We start from the raw sequence: 19,408 nt of genomic DNA, 5'->3' as shown, positions 1-19,408 counted from the left end.
TTCCCTATCTAGGAGGACAGAGAAATGGAAGAGGTCTGAGTGGTGAGGGTATTGAGATGAGAGCAAGGAGAGGGTGGGAGATAGCTCCCGACCAACCCATCCGATTGGGCCAACGAAATGGAAGGGGGAGAGGAAGACAAAAATGCGAACTATCAGCAAACAAGCAACACCGGGACCCAGAACTCCGCCGATAAATATGTCATGGTATGGTACAAGGAGGGAATAGTGCAGCTATAGTGTCGAGTCGAAGCAGATAAGTGAGCGCGACTTCCGGGGAGAGAAAGCAGGAATCCCCAAAGGAAGTCCCAGACAGAGAAGGGTTGGCGGTGGCAACAATCAGCACAGCGAAACGGAAGCCATCATTACTTGACCAAACCCGATTGGATCCAAAAGACAGAAACCCCCTTGGGGGTCGCCCGAAATAGAATAATCCCGAGCCCTGCCCCTTTTTACTGATCTGGATCGGATTGGATCCCTGCCGCGTACCTGGCAAGCTCGGGCCTGGTCAAATGGCAATCTCGCTATGTTGTCGATCACCGCCTCACTTTTTTTTTTGTGGTATTCTCTGGGTCTTTCTTTTTTCCGGGGATGAAACAAGCTGCCCCCACCCGGATGATTATTTCCAGCGCTGTTTGTCCCAGTCTGATGGCCGGGTCTCATCGTAAATCTGGCCGCCCTTGTTGTGCACGATAACCGGTGGCTGGCGGCGGCGGCTGCTGGTGTTGGGATTCGCGGCTGGCACTGTGGGCAATGGCGTCGTTAGCTTGCTGCCAGATCTTGGACTGTCGCAGTAGGTAGGCAGGGTAGGGGTTGGGTGTCCTTTGCACTGCACAATGATCGACATACCGGGCACTTTGGTGACGATGACCTGGTCGCTGCTGTCGGTGTCATCATCGCTGCCTTTGCTGGCTAAGGAAGAACTCGAGTCGTTGGTGACCTTGTGTGGCATGATTGGAGGTTGGATGTGTAGGTAGGATCTAGGTCAAGTATAGAGGGTATGTATATCGAGAACGAAGTCAGGAATTTGGCCGCAGTGTTGAACTGCGGCAGAGACAGAGAAATAAGATAAAGTAGTCAGGAAGAGTAGGAGCTGAGGTGAGCTAAGTTGAGCTGAGAATAAGAAACTATGTATGCTTCAATTGGAACTTCCCCCTTGTTGTCGGGGGGCGACAAAGCGGTCTTTGTACTCCGTATAACTGCTACAGTCCATTCCGCATTAGGTGAGCGTTATGGATTCCCCGATCTCTCAAGTGACACCGAAACCTTCCCCCCTCCCCCGAAAGGCCCCCAGGGCCGTCCACGTAACTGGGCGTCTCAGGAGCTGGCTGGGCTGGGTCGCTAGGGGAGCTCAACCTAAGCTGGGGGTACGGCTAACACGGAATGGATCGCCTCCCTGACGTAGACGAGCTCTCTTTCCCCGGGGGATGGGGTACATAACTTATTCAGGGCAGCAAATCATCTTGGAGTCAGGGACACGCTATTTTTGTGAACCAATGCTCTGGTGGAGCCAATAATGATGACTCAGCCTAGAGGAATGGCTGCGTTGACTACTGTAGTGTCACTAGCCCAAGGCAGGGATGGAGCTAATATTGTCCGAAGTAGTCGGTGCGGATCCCCCGTGATTAGGGTTGTCTGCCCAACAAACACGGGATGTGGAAACACAGTCGAGGCGGACAGCTCACCGCCGGTGGCCCACAGTGGTCCAGACTGTGAAGCTAGACCGAGTGTATCGCAGGCAGGCTGGAACAAATGACGATGATCTTCAATCATACAGTATGCTCCCCTGACGATCTGTCTCCCGCCAACACATGCGGTGAGATCGGATGCGAGTCCAGTGGTGATTCGATTGCCCCCTAGATCCAGATTCTTGATACAAGGCGGATCGGACGGAGATTCCTCCAAAAGTAGCACAGCGTCACTCAGCCTACCCTTCCTTTCCCTTCCCGTTTCATACGATCCTCCCAACCATTATTCATACTCCGCCGGATCCCCAACGTCCGCCGGCCCGACGTCCCAGGGGCTTGCTGGCGGACCACTGACATCGTAGTTGTGTGGAACGTTGATGCAGACTGGAAGCCACTGGTCGAGCTTTCTTGCGTCTTCTCGCTGGCAGGTGGATTCTCTGTATTGGGGTTCAGCTGTGATAGCATCCTTGCCCGTTTGACTGTAGATTTGGATGGAGCTGCAATAAAGGTGTAGCCGTTGGGCTCAGTGGGCTCAAGGGTCGGTCGTGATGGCTGAAGCGGCCGGGATTGAGGCCGGTGAGATGAAAGCGAGGATGGAACAGCTGGGCGCACAGTCTGAGCAGGCGCCGGTTCGTTTCGTCGAATTACCTGAGGTAGTGAGCGAGCAGGTGCTGCGGAAGATTCTTTCTTCTGGGAAGATCCCGACCCGCCGAAAAAGTTTGAGATACTTGCTTGGGCGAGGCCATCTTTGCGGCCTGTGCTGGTGCCCGTTTTTGGCTTACTGGATGATGCGACTTCTGATGAAGTACGCTTCAATCCGGAGGCCGCAGGTGCTTCTGCAGTGACCGCAGAGTTTGTGGCGATGTAATCACGAGCAGACTGGAAACCAGTGGAAAGCGCCGTAGGAACTGCGAAGTTTGAGAAGTTGCTCATGGTATACCCAGTGGAAGAGACGTAGGTCGTTGATGTCGGACCCTGGTGGGTGTTGGGACGCTGTCGTTTCGGGTATGGCTCACCCCTATTATTGACAGCCAGGCTGTTGTCCCATTTAGTAACAGCATCCTTGATTTCTTCACCATCTGGCGTCCATTGGTCGTCTAAGGTTGAAGGAAGCGAGCCCAGTGCTTTGAACATGGCTTCAGCAGCCGGGTGAACTCGCCGCAGGATATCGGCGATCCCGTAGACCACCTTTTCCTGCAACCGAGGCCCCGTCGGGCGAAAGTGTGTCTTGGTCACCTTGCCGCTCAGAAATGGCGTTAGGCTTGTGGTCGTGTCCTCGCCTTCACCGAATCGAGGTTGTCGAAGAGGCAAGCTCAGATACAACAAGGCTTGAGCCCTAGTCATTGCCACATATAGCAGACGTCTCTCTTCATCCACCACTTCAGCTCGTGAGTGAGGAATACTTCCATCATATACTGCGGGAACAAAGACGACGGGCCACTCTAGGCCTTTCGCTGCGTGAATGGTGGAAATAGTGACTTTTTCTTGGGCCTGTTGACCCTCTTCATCCTCGTCTTTGGTCATCTCGGTGGCCAAAGCGACATTCGCCAGGAACTGGGATAGCGCCTCTTCTCCGGCGTGGGTCTGTTGTTGCTTAACGCCCTCGATCTCTGGCAGGTCTTCCTCCTTATCACCGTCTTGGCAGGTTGCAGCAACTTCACTGGCTTGACCCATCAATTCCTTGACATTCGCCCAGCGAGTGTCCTCGTCGAGGGGATATTCTTGAGTGAGCCATTCCTGAAACGAGAGCCGCTCGGTGATGAACTCAAGAAGTACTTGCGGAGCAGATGCATCGTTACATCCCTGCAACTTCTCTTTGGCCGCCTCAATCAATTTGACCAGAGCGCAGAGCCCACGCTCCGTTGTACTCTGTAACTTCTTCCCGGTCGACCGGTGTCCTTGAATGACATCCTTGATAAAAGTCCACAATGGAATATTGGCCTTTTCCGCACCGCTGGTCAGCTGTTTCACGGTTTCCTCGCCAATCCTGCGCGACGGAGTATTGATAATACCCAGCAAGGCATCCACATGCTCAGTGTGGCTCACGACGCGCAGGTAATTTAGTAGAATCTTGACTTCAGCTCGATCGAAGAACTTGCGCCCCCCAACCATTTGGTAAGGGATGCCTGCTCTTCCAAACGCCGTCTCAATCCGGGTCGACAGCGCCGCAGTACGGAGTAGAACGGCGAAATCGGACATTCGCAACAGGCCACCGGTCATAGCTGCACACCGTTTGATTTCGAGTACTAGCCACTGGGCCTCAGCGTTGGCTGTTGGTAATTTTCTCAACACAGGCAACGTTCCATAGCAATGAGTTGCCTGCAACTTCTTTGCTGGCCGAGACGTATCCTGCTCAATAACCTCCTGGGCTGAATTCAATATCGACGCCGAAGAGCGATAATTATCCTCCAAGAGGACCACGGATGTGTTCGCATACCGCTGTTGCATTCGATTGAGGTTTTGAATTTCTGCCGATCGAAAGCCATAGATGCTTTGATCTGGATCACCGACAATGGTGATCCGCCGGTTCTTCGACGCAAAGAGATTCATCAAGTCGTATTGAATCACATTTGTGTCCTGGAATTCATCTACCAAGACAGCCTGAACGTTGGACACGCACTGCGGATGCTGTCTGAGAAGGTCGCCGCATCGCAGAAGCAAGTCATCGTAATCCAAGAGATTGGACGCGGCCAGCGCTGATTCGTATGCACGGTATATATCCACCAATTCCTGGTCCTCCGCCTTGGCTTGAGCGGCCACTTCACTGGGGCTCAACCCATGAGCTTTGTGGCGAGAGATCCGTCCTTGTGCCGCTCTGACCTCCATGCCGGAGTTGAGTCGTTTGAGGATCCTCTGAAGTCTGAATTAGCAGCAGAAATCATAGACAGATTAGCTAGTCCTCACCTTAATGATGGATCGCGTGTCGTCTGAATCCGCAATCCCAAACCCTTTCTTGAGACCTATCAGGTAGCCGTACTTGACCAGGTATCTCCGACAGATAGAATGGAAGGTACCCAGGATCAATCGAGACTCCAATCGCTCTCCGATCAGTTTCGCCAATCGTTCACGCATCTCACGGCTCGCCTTGATGGTGAAAGTGCAGCAGATGACATCTTGAGGCTGGTAGCCATCGTGCGCGAGCAGGTACGCGACGCGCGCCGTCAAGGTCTTGGTCTTTCCCGATCCAGGCGGGGCGAGCACCTGCAGGATGGGGGCAGAGGAGGTGACAGCCGAACGTTGAGCCGAATTGAGGCCATCGAGGATGGTGTCCATGGCATGTTGGAGGGAAGAGAGAGTACAGGTGTTGGTGCTGCTGTGGGGGGAAACGCGACAACACACGAGATCATGTGACGGGGCAACTATACAAGCAACGAAAACCAAAGTTAAGAGATGGGAGTGTTAATATGTAGTAATATGTGTATGCACTGTATAAATAGATAAATAAGTACAATCAAGCGAACAAACAAACAGAGACAACCTCCGCCCCGCGGACCGAGCAAGCGACTCCCTTTCAAAGCACATGGGGATATCAGTACCGAGAAACAAAGCCAGAATCCCGGGTATTACGCCATCAAATAACAGATTGCGATGAAGTCGTGTGTGAGATCGCGAAATGACCACATCCACTTCTTCTCCTTCTCCGGCAGATCAAACAAATGTCCCCAAAGGTAGACTCATGGCCACTTCATAGTTGGGCACATTGACTGCCTCGGTGATCAGCAAGTCCCCGGCAACGCTGGCAAGAATATACGCCTCGCTGCGAGTGAGTCCCCGAGTTTCGACAAGCCATTGGATGAAATTCCGCGTGGCATTCTTCGTGGCCTCGAGCAGATCCGGGGCAACCCCCAGGACGCCGTATGTCCCCAGGTCGGGAAGGGGATTGGGAATCTGTGCCTGCGGAGGAGTCTGATAGTGAGGTGTAGTGACCCATGACCGGCCCTTACAGAGCTCGAAGCGGAGAGTCGCGCGGATAGGAGTTTCGATGGCAGTCCCGCAGACCTCGCCATGGCCCTGGGCCGCGTGTCCGTCGCCGCAGCTGAAAAGTGCACCGGCCGTCTGGACGGGCAGGTAGACGACAGAGCCAACGCTCAGTTCCCGGCAGTCCATATTCCCGCCGTGGTTTGTGGGCGGAACAGTGGAGAGTTCGTCATTGTTGGCCGGCGCCAGGCCCATGCATCCGAGGAACGGCCGTAGCGGGATACGCATATTTTTAAGCTCTGCATATCCCTTCTCCCGGTCGAGTGACCAGATTTTGATCTCCGGTTCAGGAAATTCGTCCGCCAGCAGACCGAACCCCGGAATGATAGCAGACCAGCCCCAATCGGCCACTTCCAGGTTCAGGATTTCTACCTTGAGGACATCACCCGGGTTTGCATCTTGCACGTAAACCGGCCCAAAGACGGGATTGGCCAGGCCGAGGTCGAGGGACTTGATCGCCGAGGAGTCAGAGGTGGGCGACAGTTGGCCGTTGCTGCTGTCAACGGCGTCGAAGGTGACGGTCTCTCCGGACGAGACGGTTAGCTTGGGAGCAATGTTCTTCGACCATTTCAGGTGGCTGCACTCTCTTCCCACATGGAAGTTGCTCCACCCTTGTGCGTGTCCCATGTCAGTTGAAGTGGTGACCCAACTTTTTTTTCTCCGTTAGGCGAACATAAGTTGCGAAGAGGGTCGCGGCGACAGTCGAAGGGAGACGAGGGTTAAAGAAGAACAAAAGAACCGGAAAACGATCTCTCTAGCAATTGACCATTGTGGAAGGTGGCTAGACACGGCCGAGTCTTACTCATCGGGTTGGTGAAGGGATCCATTTTACGTTTGATCGCCTGCCTAAACGGGAATAAGAGGCGTGTTGCCATATCCCTGATTTCCCGTGCTTGGAGCCTCTCGTTACGGGCAATAGATCCGGCCTTTAGACAAAAGGATCTGGTTGGTTCAGCCACTCCGACCCCAGACCTCGATTTTTATCGGCATTATCGCATCGATTAACGGACTAGTGAGTTAACTGCTAGGTGGGGGCTGACTAAGACCAATCGAGGATGTTGTGTTTTTACCACTGAAACCTTTTATAGGTCTGATGCGGCTATCCTAGTTTACCGTTAAGAAGGTTGCCTGGGAATACGAAGTGTACTTGACTCGACGAGAATCCAACGTTAGGCGGCAAAGACCATCATGATCAGGCCGAGGCGCAGTTGAACGACCTTCTTCTTCGGGTAAGGGTGGCTCTACCCGATGATGACTTGCAGGGCTCGGCCTTTCCTCTTTTCACTCTAGCCGGGTCGCGGAATATCCGATAGCTATCCGATCCCTCGCACATGCAACCTGAACTCACCATCGCTTCTAGCAATGATGGCCTCATCTCTGTGGATAGTATTCTCGTCTCGAGCCTGGTGAATCGACTCCACTTCTCTGCAATGTTGCTCGATCACCCCACGAGTTCAAGATTAGTATTTGTACTTGTCGGCAGCTCCGTCGATTTTAACTTCTGAACTACCCACAGTACATTCTTGTCAATTGGTTTGTGTTTTTCTCCGGTGGGAACCAATTCTTCATAAATGATGGATGTTCGCCTCGAAAATAATCCATCAACGTTTCTCCTGAATGAGTCCTTGTGGGTTGTTTCAGTTCCTCCGAGCATATCCGAAAACATCTCCATGTGGGGTGTCGTATCGAGGCACCGCATATTTACCTGCAAAAAGTCAAAAGTAGTAGGCGCCGTCGCTATGGACGACCTACTGCGACTTGACATCGGACGTGGTTGACTATTTGGGATAAATTTGCTTACCTTTCCCCCTTGAGCAGAATGCAAACTGTGAAGTCCTGGACACCCTTGATTCTTTCGATCGGTATTATTCTCTGTACCCGGAGCTGAATTGCAGCACACAGAGCCTTTTTTGGACAGGTAGATTGCATGATCATAGTCATACAGATGGACAGGAACCTCTAGAGCTTTGCGGGAATTGCAGCCACAAGATTGCGACGCTCTCCATCACAGTGCTTATCCAGTAAACAAGGAGAAGTATGATGCCATATTCATCGCAGTTGCGCGTTCTCTAGACCCTGCCGAGTCGTCTGCATAACTAGTAGTGATGAATGTGCACCGCCGAATTAATGCAGATTAATACCTTAGAACATGAATGACTCAGAACCGGATTCCCTACGGGATTCCACATTGGCCCGGGAATTGGAATTCGGCTTCGATCATAGTGCTACCTACACTCAAAGTAGCTCGAGATCGCCTGAAGAATCGGCCAGTTAATCTAAGTCATAATTCATTTTCCGAGTCTAGGTACATGCTTGATCTTGCCGATCGTTACTATGTAGGTAGGTGGATGCTACTGTACCCATGAAGGCAGGAGGTGTGGGCCAATCGTCTCAAGATGTGCTAGGGTTATGTGTGCTCACCAGAAGCCATAGTGGCCATTGAGCAAATCGATAGGCATGAAACAGTTTTCTTGCCACCTTGGGGATCGTCCCTTCAGCTTTGGGTCTGAAACAAAAATAGCCCGTTGATTTACACTATCCGTGATGGAGCAGCAGAACATCCACGGCCCCATTTTGCATCATCACACCGTTAGTTAGCTTAACACAGCCCTTTTGCTCTTGCGCTTTCTGTTCCGTATCCCTCCCTCTACACTTTCCATGCACTGGTATCGATGGTCGCATTTCTCGCGACCTCAATCCATCATGATCCTCTTCTCTTCTTTATTACTATCATTCGTCTGCAGTGCTGCCGCACAAAGCCACGATGGTGATCTAATGTCATTTGTCACCGTAACTAAACCTTGAACTCCGCTCGCATCTCCAATGCTAAGATCATGCAGCTCCCCGAAACTAGGGCCGTGAAATGGGATGTCACATGGCATGACCGCGATCGCGTGAGCCCCGGATATTGGTTTGTCGCGCCAATTGCGGATGGCGAACCCGAATCTTCTGGAACAAGAAGATTCCATCAGTATCAAGTTGGACCGTATATTTATGATGAAAACGGGGTATGTTACATTTGTGAAAGGCGTGACAGTTAACTGACAACTGTGATGCCCTAGATCCTCATCTGGGCCGGCTCATACCTGTTCGAAAACCGCAATGTATTCGATTTCAAACCCCTTCACAACATCGGCGAAGACCCACGCCTCTCCTTTATTGAGCAACGAGATGCGAGCGGCAGGACCCGTGGACAGGGAATTATTCTGAGCCAGAACTACACGATTGAAAAGGCCGTGGGGGCCCTACAAGACATCAAAGAATTTAACGTCCGTGAATTCAACGTGCTCCCCGGAGGCCAGTTTGCGTTGGCCTGCGTGGACAAGGAGGAGAAGATTCCTCTTCATGAACTTGGTCGCCCTGGCGAAGACTCATATCTCATTACGGGCGGGTTTTACGAGGTTGATACGGAGACCGGTCAGATTGCTTTCAAGTGGAGGTCAGATGGACCTGAAAACGTCAACCTTCTCGAGTCCATCAAGCTCGACGGGGACTCTCCCGCCGCAGACAAACCAGGATACGACTACGTACATATTAACTCGGTTGACAAGAACGAGGACGGCGACTACTTGATCTCTTTGCGATATACCAACACCATCTATCTGATCTCCGGCGAGGATGGTTCTATCATATGGCGATTCGGCGGATCCGAGAGCGACTTCCTCGTTGACTTCAAATTCTCCAAGCAGCACGACGCCAGATTCGTCAAATCGAACGGAACGCACCACACAATTACCCTTTTTAACAACGCAGCTGATGAGAACGAGAGAGAAGAGAGGGTATCTGCCGCTTTACTCGTGGAGCTGGACACCACCGTTAGCCCCATGAAAGCCACTCTCCTTCGTCGGCTACAGCGGCCTGACGGAGGACTTTCCCGCTTTCGAGGAAATGCACAGTATCTCAATAATGACAATATCTTTGTCGGATGGGGTGATGCGGGTTATCTTACTGAGTTCGCACCTAACGGCGACAAACTGGTCGAGGCTCGATTTGTTTCTTCCCGCTTCAGCACCTACCGGGCCTACAAATCCGCGTTCGTCGGACGACCCATCGAACCACCTGATGTGGTGGCCACTGTGGTAGGGACCGATTCAGACAGCCTAATAACCACTATTTATGTTAGCTGGAACGGTGCAACAGAAGTCGATTCTTGGAACTTCTACGCTCAGGGATGGAAGAAGCAATATCCCATCTTGATTGGAAACGTCAAGAAGGTCGATTTCGAAACCCTATACGTCGCAGCCGGCTTCATGGACTGGATCTCTGCCGAAGCGCTCGACCGCGAAGGCAACGTCTTAGGCACGTCCGAAGTCCAACGCACAGAGACTCCTCCCCAATGGGGAACCGCAGGCTTCAGGGAATCAAGTGAACCTACTGCTGAGGACCCAGCTCTTCGCTACTCAGAGGATGGTACATGGAGAGAGCACCACGACCGCCCAGAAACGGCCAGGGATATGCTCAGAATCCTTGCCAATATCAAAGCAATCGGGACCTTCTTCATTTTCGTGCTGGCTGCGGGTGTCGTAGGCGCATCGAGCGTGGGGATTTATTGGGCTGTGAAAAGGCGGCGAGAGAGAGAGTCCTACAAGCATGTTCCTGCGGATAATGAGGATAGAGAAGAAATGTTTGAGGCCCCGGAGATTGAGCCGTCTAACTCTGAGAAGTATCAGTCGCGAGACTCGCGAGAGTGACTGTACCAGACACAGTCAGAGCATCATTGTACATAACGGCGTATTTTCCATATTGCATAGCCATATTGCTTCCGTCACTTCTACGCCTTGCAGCTAATTGAAGAAGCTTGGTTAGATTGATTACTGTAGATCAAGTTGATGGGGCCAGCTGCAACACTGCCGCGAGGATCAAGGGCCAGAAGGATGCGGCAGTTGGTGGAGTGGCTCCGTGGCTACTGGGATGGCCCCCAGTGTGGCTCCAGAGAAGCGCGTTTCTATAATTGGAAACAATATGATGATTCCAACTGTTGAATGCAATCCATGACCTGCACTAACTAACTAACCGTTTTAGTGACGCTAGAGATATGCGACAAATGAACCGACTCGCACTTGGCCCGGAAAATCACGACTTTTGTCCATCCAGCATCGCAACGATACAAGAGGCATTGTCACTGGTGGGGCGATTGCCAGCAGTGGATGCGATCTCCTGCGCAACATCGCTAGCCCTCATCCCACGCATCGACAGCTTCATTACATGTTGAATCAAACTGGTGTCATCCGTGTGGTCACTCACGCCGTCAGAGACAATGACCAGCAAGTACCGACGGTCTGGCTGCAATGTGTAATGGGACGTATAGGGCTCGTTTGATAAATAGTCTCCTCTTGCTTCGGACGGAGTGGACGATGAGGATGCTCGTCGGGTGTATAGTGTGGAGCTGTCGTCATCGAGGGTGTTGACCGGGTTCTTGTACTGCAGGTCGCCGATAGCTCGGGACATGTTCAAAGAGCCTATTTATGAGATGATCAAGATGAATTCCATTAAGAAAATAGCACCGAGACACTCACCAACGCGGGCAGTTCCGCTGCGTGTATTGACCTTGCCGCCTGCTTTCTCGATGCGGGCCTGTTCGCTGGGCACATCGGGCTTGTGAGCCTTGGTCAGGCGGCGCTAGTGCAATTGTTAATACAGACAACCATACAGGGAGAACTGCACGGTACACACAATATGGTATGGACGGTCTGTTTTAGGATCCCGCTCCGCCAGGATGACGCACGAATCGCCGAGGTTGGAGACAATGAAATCTCCCGTTGTCAGATTCACGAAACACACAGCAACCGTAGATCCAGACATTGCTGGCTCAGATGTTTTATGCTTGAAAGTCTCGAGCAATTCTCCGTCCATATCTGACAAGGCTCCTCGAATGGCTGCGACGTAGTCTCCCTGATCAAACTCGGGGCGCTTGGCTAGAATATGGTGTAGGTTGCGACTGGCATGTTCCGAAACCAATTCAGAGCCACTGCAAGCAAACTGTTATTACATCTGACCGTCATAAAGACCTGGGCTTCTTACTGTCCATCGTAGATAGCAAAAAAAGCGAGCTTGTCATCTGTCTGGGCAGGGAATTGGTCCGGCAGAATAAATGTGCAACGGTCTTCCTGGAATGGTCGGCTTCCTTGCGCCTGTAAAGGTATTTAGTGCAGACTTCCAATTGAGACTCTGACTTACTTGGCCTGCTCCCGCGTCGAAGAGCAGGACGGCGTCCGATGTGGACATGAGCGTGTTGCGGAACATTTGATCACTCAGAGCTCTGTGTGCCACGACCGTGCTCAAGACATTGATTTCTACCGACATAGCAGTTCTCTATCCTTAGAGTGATGAGGCGTTGACATCATGGCCGTCATCTGGCACTCATGGTACATTTGTATAGACAGACAGTTAGGGCTCAGATAGAGCGCACGGGCCCAATGTTCTTCTCCCTTGATCCCTCATTTTCTTCTCTTTCACACTCCCCCCGGCTTCCCCTCCATCTTCGTTCGCTCAAGCTCAGTCCAAAATGGGCTGGGTCGGTGTGGGCAGTCTAATCGCAACCGCGGGCTATTTCGCCTACCGCTATCCTCCACGCCGGTGGACCGGTTTTTCTGACCCCCCGGAACCCACCTCCGACGTGCCGCCAGTGTCTCCGACCGCGGACGAGCACTCGCAGGCGAAGAATGGCGTAAGCGACTCAAACGCCCCATTGATAGAGATCGAGGAGGACGAGTCTCAGACCACGCCTAAGGCGTCTGCGTCAACCCCATCGGGGCTTCCGGTACCAACGCTCAGTCTGGACGAGGACACAAGCGGAAGCGCCACGTCCACAGACGCGCCAACACCTCCCGTGCAGCGCAATATGGCCAGGAACACACCGTCAACGGATCGTGGAGGCACCGCGCCGCCTTCATCTCTCATGCCCGCTCCATCGTCACAACGCCCGCCCGCCCCGGCCTCGTCTCTAATGCCTCCCCCTCCCGCTCCCCGACCCCGGCCTACACCCAACGGCACGTCCTCCGGCCAACTTCAGCCCCCTCGTCCAAACAACATGTCCAGCTCCCTGCGCCCACCACCCTCTGCCGCATCATCCCTACGCGTCCCTCCCAGCGGCGGCAGTGGCAGCCGCCTCAGCAGCAGCACTCTCGCCCCGCAGACCCTCAAGAAACCCTCCAATGGAGCGCGCAGCAAAGTCATCCTCGAACCGGGTTACTCGCCGCTAGACTGGGCCGCCCTCGCCGCGAAGCCGAACAACCAGCTCCGCGGCGCAGGAATGCCTCCGGGCCTGCTGCGGGTGACGCCGTCGATGCTGAAGACGCAAAACGGACGCAAGGGCCGCGATGCCTGGACTTCGTACCAGGGCAGGATCTACAATATCTCGCCTTACCTGCCTTATCACCCCGGTGGGAAAGGCGAGCTCCTCCGCGGTGCGGGGAAGGACTCGGCGAAGCTGTTCCAGGAGATTCATCCGTGGGTCAACTGGGATGGGATTCTGGGGGAGTGTCTGGTGGGCATTTTGGTCTCGGAGAATGATATATTCGAGAAAAACAACCTTGACGCTATGGATTGATGGGGTCATTGTATATTATGGTGGCTTTGTTTTGTACTAGATGAGATACCCCTGTAGATGTGTGTAAATAGAGCAGACCCGAATTGAGTATAAACCACAAACGTTCCAAAACTACTGTGATTTCGCTGCTGCGAGACAAAACCAAGAACGTCACCGGTCTTGTGCATCCGAATCATGTCTTGATCACGAGAGGCGCGACGTCGGCTCGTGATGGAACTATCAGTGTACTTGCTCAGCGGCATCAGCGACTTGTCCAGGCCCGTCCAATCGCCCACCTTCCTGCAGCCATCCACATACCTCTATTCCAAAATCCCGCTAACGTATCGGTCTTGCTACAACAGCTAGGATTATTACCCAATCGGAGTACTACGGACAACCTGGGATGACCTCGATCGAGTGTATATCGGGGCCCGGTTAGGCGCTCCCTCCATTGCATTATCTTCAAAGGCAAAGGTCTTTAAACAAGGCAGCGCCTAGTGGCACGCGGTGCCTTCGGGTATAAACCATAAATCTCCCAAATAAAACAGACTACAGCTCATCCTTCTCGACACCGTCAATGCCCATCAACTCCGTCTCAAACACCAACGTCGCACCGCCGGGGATCGGCCCCACGCCGCGGTCGCCGTAGCCGAACTCGGGCGGGATGGTCAGCGTGCGCTTCTCGCCGATGCACATGTCAAGGAGGCCTTGGTCCCAGCTGGAAAGAAAAGTTCGTTAGCGATGCACATACGAGATGAAGAATGAAAAGAGAGGCAAAAAGCTCTCACCCCTTAATCACCCGCCCTGTGCCCAACTTAAAGGTCAACGGCGTGTTACGCTTGTAGCTCGCGTCGAACTCAGATCCGTCGGACTGTAGCGTGCCGCGGTAGTGCATGGAGATGGTGTCGCCGTTGGCGGTCTTGCGGGCGCAGTCGACCTTGTGGGTGGTTTCGATGCCGAGGTCGGCGGCGGTGGCGAGGGAGGCCACGGCCAGAACGAGGAGGGAGCGGAGCTGCATCTTGTCTTGTTTTTGGGGTTGGGTTGGTTACTGGTGTTGAATTGAATTGAGGACTGGGAGTGGTGGTGTGAGAAGAGCAGAGGACAGGAAGAAGACAGAGTGGAGGGATGGAGGGGAGTGCGGAGAAGGTTGGAGTGGGACTGACCAATGATGATAGATGCCTTGAATAGGGAAGTATGAATGTAGCCAACTACTACATAAACTAACTACTGTTATAGACAGCAACTAAGACCCCTTTGCAGCCTCAATCTCGTCTCCCAACGCCGCCGGAATCCCTTCATCCGCCCCAGCGCGCAGATCCTCCTCACCCATCGCCCCATCCCAATCTTTCGACACCAAATACGCGCGGAAGTGCTCGTCGCGCACCCGCAGGTCCTCCCCCGTTAGGTCTGGCACAAAGAAATAAGTAACCACCACGCCAACAACACCGCAGATAGCCGCAATAATAAAGGTCCAATTCTTGCCTAGCCGATTCTCAATGGGCTCAAACGCCTGCGTGCCAATAGCCGCGCCTGCCTTCCCAACAGCCGCAGAGATGCCATAGCAAGTGCCCCGAACACCGGTAGCATACGATTCTGACGACAACAGACCGAGCATATTCCCCGGTCCAAAGTTGCCAGAGCTCTGCATCAGCCCGTAGAAGACGATGAACAGCGGCACGATCTTCGTGACCTTGTCGTAGGCGCATCCGATGATCAGCCCGAAGATGAGGTAGCCGCAGAATCCCATCATCATGATTTTTTTCCGGCCGACGCGGTCGCACAGTAGTGCGCCGAGGAATACACCCGGCAATGCGATTGCGCCGAGCAGGAGCTGCCACTCGCCGGTTTGGCGGACGGTGCCGTCCCCGACTACGGAGGAGATGATCACGCCGGAGAAGACGCCGTTTGGGAAGGTGACGAAGTCTGGGCTCTCTCGTTAGCAGGAATAACGAAGCAGGAAGAAGAGGTGGAAAGCTACCGTATAAGAACCAAGCACCGCACGTCCCCAGGAGTGTCTTCCAGTAGTATCGAATGACCAGCCCATAGGGCACATGCCTCTTGATCGCTCCACGGCGGTACAGCGTCGAATTAAGCATGCGAATGCGGAAGTAGAAGATCGAGAGGGGCCAGATGCACCCGATGCCGAAGCAAACGCGCCACACGGTGCTATAGTGCGATTGGTGGCATGCGGACAGCACGATCAAGAAAATCGACACGGCAAACGGCCCGCCAAATGATAGCGGCAGGTTGGTCACCAGGATGAAGGCCGGACCGCGCTGTTTCGGGGTGAGATCGTTGGCTGCCTCGGAGGCAGAAGTGGAGGACGCGGGATACTCGCCGCCGGTGCCTGGAGGTTAGTTTCTTTTGTTAAGAAGTAGTGCGTAAAGAAGATTGGACTGACGTACCAAATCCAACTATGCCCCGCGAAACAGTCATCATCCAGAACATGCCATCGATCGTGACGCCGCGCGCGGCTGTCGCGAGAATACCTCCCAGGACGATCATGAGGGTGGTGAAGACGATGGCGGTTTTACGGCCGAGGTAGTCGCATGTCAGTCTGTATGTATGTGCAGCGTTGTGTTAGACTACTAACAAGCCATGATTTTCTCTCAATCTCACCCAACGATAATCTGCCCGATTACTTCGCCCACGAGCAACGCATTCGACACACGCGTGCTGACCGCCGAGGTGTATTGGGTGGGGTACTCCTGCGCGAGGAGGACATTGGTCATGGTCCTGGGCTCCGAATGTCAGGAATAAGCTGCAATGACAACGGGAATCGCTCACATCAGGTTGTTCTGGTATCCATCGCTAATGAGGGCGAAGCCACTGGCGAACTGTTCGTGTCGCGTGACATCAGTAGATGTATACCAATGCAGCCAAGAAGAGAAAGCGTACAATGGTGAACAGATCTGAGAGACTCTGTCGTTTCCTCGACACCTCTGGCGACGGATCCGCGTCCACGGGGCCGATTTCTTTCTGGAGATCCGACTTGGGAGACTCCTCGGTAGCAGAGGTCTGTGCTTCCGCCATGTTGCGCTGGACTCAGCAATTTCGAGGAGAGGTGGAGGGCGAGAGTAAAGTGGCTCCGTGGACAAGACAGGAAAAAGAATACGGGTCGTGCCCACTGGGAGAGAGGGACCCCAGAAGAGATAGGACGGAGGAATGCAGGTGAAGTGGTCGCGTGCCATCAGAGGAGAACTCCTCACGAAGGAACACCAGCATGCAGCCCTAACCGGGTTCTTAGCGGGGGACGTCGGTCTACTAGTCGATCCCCAACAAGGCTAAGTTCAGTCGGCTGTTTCGGGCAGAACTGGCGAGCATTCTACATAGCTGTCAATCACACTGTCATGCCAGATCCAACGAGTTTTTATTGGGCTGGTGACTGTGGAGATTGGAATGCGATCTAATCAATTCTTGATCGGTGGATCAGATAACAGCACGTGGCGTAGGGCGAGAGAAGGCTAGATTCAACGTGCAAGTTGGCCTGCCCGATGGTTATAGAAACCGGGGACAATCAATGATCTTATTGCGGCATAATCATAACTCCTGGCCAAGTTCCAGACTGGTTAAGTGTAGTCGATCCCACTAACTATAGTTCTGTCTCTCTAACCACCTTATACGGTTGTTGTGACCGCCCAGAGACAGCTGGCTATTTCACCAACGCCATCAAAAAGCCATCATAGCTCTTCGCTCCAACCGTCTGAAGAACGACCGAATCCACTCTATCATCCCGCCCGACTTTAGCCACCAAGTCACACGCATCCTTCTCTCTCTCTTCATTGCCGACGACGCCACTTTCGAACATCTCCCGCACAACATTATCGACATAGACCACACTACCCTTCCCCCTAGCCACCTTCACCCCATAGTCAAAGTAGTTCCACTGGTTATCCCAATCAGCATCAATGAAGACAAAGTCAAACGGCTCCCTCTTCCCTTCCTGAATCTCAGCAACCAACTTCGGCAGCACATCCAGACCCGCACCCAGAATCGGCTCAACCTCCTCGGGAACCTTCACGCCCGCATGTTGCAGATTGTCAATCGCAACTTGTCGGTTGTGCTCGTCAATCTCGATACTCGTGACTTTGCCTTTTCCGTGAACGGCTTCAGCAAACCAGATGCTGGAGTACCCGCCCAAAGTGCCGACTTCGAGGATATTCCGTGCCCCGCCTAGTTTCGCAAGCATAGATATGAACTGGCCTTGGACGGGAGAGACGGCTATCATCGGCAGTCCATTCTTAGTGCTGTTGTCGTAGGCATGTGTATGGCTGGGCTTTATGGGGAGGAGATGGGATTCCACATAGGATTCCACTTCGCCTCTAAGCTCGATGTTCTCGAGAGACATGTTTTGAGAGGTAGAGAGCAAAAAATGGTATGAATATGCTAGGAGCGTAGAGCAGTGAGATGTTCAGCGAAAAAGAGGGGTCCAATCTTGGCGGCCAGCTCAATTTATACTGCAGGACAGCTCGGATCTAGCCCTCGGCGATAAATCCTCGTTATGCACAAGAAACCCGAACCGACATGCTTGACAGATCGTAAAAAAGGGCTCTAGATGGAAGTAAGTTCAGGCAGCCTCGTTTAATCAAAGCTAATTGGCTGTTTCAAGGGTTCAAGCTGATCAGACCACCCCGGCTTACTTGACTCGCTCTTTCCCGCCCTCGGACGACGCCTCGGGGCTCGGATTTGGCCTCAGGGTGTTATCGATCTTTCAGGGTGCCATCTCTGTTACACTCGGATCGCACTGCTCCCCTGCCGACGCTATCGAACTTACAGTAGTACCGGAGACATGGTGAGAAGTGTGGGATTGTGAGTGCGATTTGATCGGTGGATCAGATAAGAGATCTATAGTCGCGGAGATACGCGGGCGCAGAGATCCACCTACGCAGAGATCTACAACAGCCCATCGGCGTAGAGCTACGGGAGTGTAGATTCAATAATCAAAGTCAATTGACGCGGAAGTTGGTCTAAATACATGAAACAAAAAACTACCGAATTAACGCCAGACATAATATGTGCAGATGCTGCAAGACGGCAGCCAGCTTGCCCCCTGGGTATCGCGAAATGCATGTCAAGTGACCATCAGGAAGCAGGAGGGGGGGACAACAACAAAAAGTATGCAACATGAAACCGTAACGCCTTCTTCTTCTTTGACATCAGAAGTTTATGCCCACTTGCCCAGCAAGGCCATCAAGGCCGCTCCAAGACACAGCAGGATAAACGCAGTTAGCACGGTGCGGAAGGGGGCCTTGCGCATGGAGTTGCTGAACATGAACTCGTGCGCCATCAGCTCCACCAGCGCCGTGTAGATCAGGATCCCCGCGGAGATCGAGTCGAAGACACCGTTGACGAGCAACGTCGTGCGGCCGGTTGGCGGGTAGGTCTTGCGAACACCCAGGCCAATGGCAATGGCGATGGGGGTTGATATTCCAAAGGCGAAGCCTAGCCAGTAGGGTGTCGAGCGTTTGGATTTCGGCCATGGGAGAGTGGCCAAGCGAGAGCCGAGACCCAGGCCCTCGAAGGTCTGGTGGAAGACGAGCACGATGTACAGGGTGGTGAACTCCGGGCCGGAAACGGCCAGGGTGAGCCCGATGAACACCGAGTGGAAGATGATGCCGAATTCCAGAATGAAGATGGACGTCATCTGAGCCGCATAGTCCTCGATTGATTGGATGCCTTTCTCCTCGTCGTCGGCATCGTGATGCTCGCGCGAGTGGCCCAGGTGGTCTTCACCCGGCATGTGGGCGGCCTTGGACTCCTCCGCTGGGTCGAGGTGGGTAGGTCCATCGTCAGTGTGCGAGTGGTCGTCGCCTTCTTCTTCGTCGTGTGAGTGGCCCTGGCCGAAGTGAGAGAAGCGCATGACCATCAACTCGACGAAGAAGAGGACAATAATGGTCATCAGGACAATCCCTTCTACCCAGCTGTATGATTTGATCGGGCCAGTCAAACAGGGGTTGGTCAGGGCCTCCTCAGCCGGGGCCAGGAGGTGGATGAAAGCTGTTGCAATGATGACGCCGGAGCCAAAGTACTTGGCAATGAAAAAGGTCCACGAGGGGATCCCCAGACGTCCACCAAGACGCTTGGCGATGACGGGGAAGAGGGCGCCAAACATGGACCCGACCATAATGACGAAGATGGAGGAGACACGCAGTCCGATGCGGCCGTCGAACTCATTGCCGCTGTCGCATTCGTCTCGTTTAACGAGATTCAAATCCAT

At 53.3% G+C, this 19,408-nt stretch overlaps 10 protein-coding genes across 10 annotated transcripts; 2 read left to right on the top strand and 8 right to left on the bottom strand.

Moving 5' to 3' along the window:
* Positions 1 to 616: 616 nt before the first annotated feature.
* Positions 617 to 949, bottom strand: PFLUO_LOCUS6920 (uncharacterized protein; the record flags this gene model as incomplete). The annotated part of the gene is made up of 2 exons (XM_073784509.1): positions 617 to 741; positions 847 to 949. The coding sequence occupies 2 exons, from the start codon at positions 947 to 949 to the stop codon at positions 617 to 619; spliced, it is 228 nt and encodes a 75-aa protein (XP_073640958.1).
* A 970-nt stretch (positions 950 to 1,919) lies between these two features.
* PFLUO_LOCUS6919 (ATP-dependent DNA helicase srs2) lies at positions 1,920 to 4,958 on the bottom strand (the record flags this gene model as incomplete). Its single annotated transcript, XM_073784508.1, has 2 exons — positions 1,920 to 4,538; positions 4,590 to 4,958. The coding sequence occupies 2 exons, from the start codon at positions 4,956 to 4,958 to the stop codon at positions 1,920 to 1,922; spliced, it is 2,988 nt and encodes a 995-aa protein (XP_073640957.1).
* A 375-nt stretch (positions 4,959 to 5,333) lies between these two features.
* Positions 5,334 to 6,290, bottom strand: PFLUO_LOCUS6918 (uncharacterized protein; the record flags this gene model as incomplete). Its single annotated transcript, XM_073784507.1, has 1 exon — positions 5,334 to 6,290. One exon carries the CDS (start codon positions 6,288 to 6,290, stop codon positions 5,334 to 5,336), a length of 957 nt encoding a protein of 318 aa, XP_073640956.1.
* A 2,207-nt stretch (positions 6,291 to 8,497) lies between these two features.
* Positions 8,498 to 10,354, top strand: PFLUO_LOCUS6917 (uncharacterized protein; the record flags this gene model as incomplete). The annotated part of the gene is made up of 2 exons (XM_073784506.1): positions 8,498 to 8,671; positions 8,726 to 10,354. 2 exons carry the CDS (start codon positions 8,498 to 8,500, stop codon positions 10,352 to 10,354), a joined length of 1,803 nt encoding a protein of 600 aa, XP_073640955.1.
* Positions 10,355 to 10,736: 382 nt separating this feature from the next.
* On the bottom strand, positions 10,737 to 11,906 carry PFLUO_LOCUS6916 (uncharacterized protein; the record flags this gene model as incomplete). The annotated part of the gene is made up of 5 exons (XM_073784505.1): positions 10,737 to 11,122; positions 11,180 to 11,282; positions 11,337 to 11,631; positions 11,685 to 11,794; positions 11,841 to 11,906. The coding sequence occupies 5 exons, from the start codon at positions 11,904 to 11,906 to the stop codon at positions 10,737 to 10,739; spliced, it is 960 nt and encodes a 319-aa protein (XP_073640954.1).
* A 262-nt stretch (positions 11,907 to 12,168) lies between these two features.
* PFLUO_LOCUS6915 (uncharacterized protein) lies at positions 12,169 to 13,212 on the top strand (the record flags this gene model as incomplete). Its single annotated transcript, XM_073784504.1, has 1 exon — positions 12,169 to 13,212. One exon carries the CDS (start codon positions 12,169 to 12,171, stop codon positions 13,210 to 13,212), a length of 1,044 nt encoding a protein of 347 aa, XP_073640953.1.
* Positions 13,213 to 13,740: 528 nt separating this feature from the next.
* PFLUO_LOCUS6914 (Peptidyl-prolyl cis-trans isomerase fpr2) lies at positions 13,741 to 14,209 on the bottom strand (the record flags this gene model as incomplete). Its single annotated transcript, XM_073784503.1, has 2 exons — positions 13,741 to 13,909; positions 13,980 to 14,209. 2 exons carry the CDS (start codon positions 14,207 to 14,209, stop codon positions 13,741 to 13,743), a joined length of 399 nt encoding a protein of 132 aa, XP_073640952.1.
* A 225-nt stretch (positions 14,210 to 14,434) lies between these two features.
* PFLUO_LOCUS6913 (mediates uptake of glycerophosphoinositol and glycerophosphocholine) lies at positions 14,435 to 16,224 on the bottom strand (the record flags this gene model as incomplete). The annotated part of the gene is made up of 6 exons (XM_073784502.1): positions 14,435 to 15,114; positions 15,170 to 15,538; positions 15,597 to 15,748; positions 15,811 to 15,927; positions 15,979 to 16,028; positions 16,090 to 16,224. The coding sequence occupies 6 exons, from the start codon at positions 16,222 to 16,224 to the stop codon at positions 14,435 to 14,437; spliced, it is 1,503 nt and encodes a 500-aa protein (XP_073640951.1).
* A 619-nt stretch (positions 16,225 to 16,843) lies between these two features.
* Positions 16,844 to 17,539, bottom strand: PFLUO_LOCUS6912 (uncharacterized protein; the record flags this gene model as incomplete). The annotated part of the gene is made up of 1 exon (XM_073784501.1): positions 16,844 to 17,539. The coding sequence occupies one exon, from the start codon at positions 17,537 to 17,539 to the stop codon at positions 16,844 to 16,846; it is 696 nt and encodes a 231-aa protein (XP_073640950.1).
* Positions 17,540 to 18,355: 816 nt separating this feature from the next.
* On the bottom strand, positions 18,356 to 19,408 carry PFLUO_LOCUS6911 (low-affinity Zn(2+) transporter zrt2; the record flags this gene model as incomplete). Its single annotated transcript, XM_073784500.1, has 1 exon — positions 18,356 to 19,408. The coding sequence occupies one exon, from the start codon at positions 19,406 to 19,408 to the stop codon at positions 18,356 to 18,358; it is 1,053 nt and encodes a 350-aa protein (XP_073640949.1).

The sequence above is a fragment of the Penicillium psychrofluorescens genome, assembly GCF_964197705.1.
Source record: "Penicillium psychrofluorescens genome assembly, chromosome: 4".
NCBI lineage: Eukaryota > Fungi > Ascomycota > Eurotiomycetes > Eurotiales > Aspergillaceae > Penicillium > Penicillium psychrofluorescens.
Note: the sequence above shows the minus strand (reverse complement) of the source record. Positions and strands in the feature narration are given on the sequence as shown.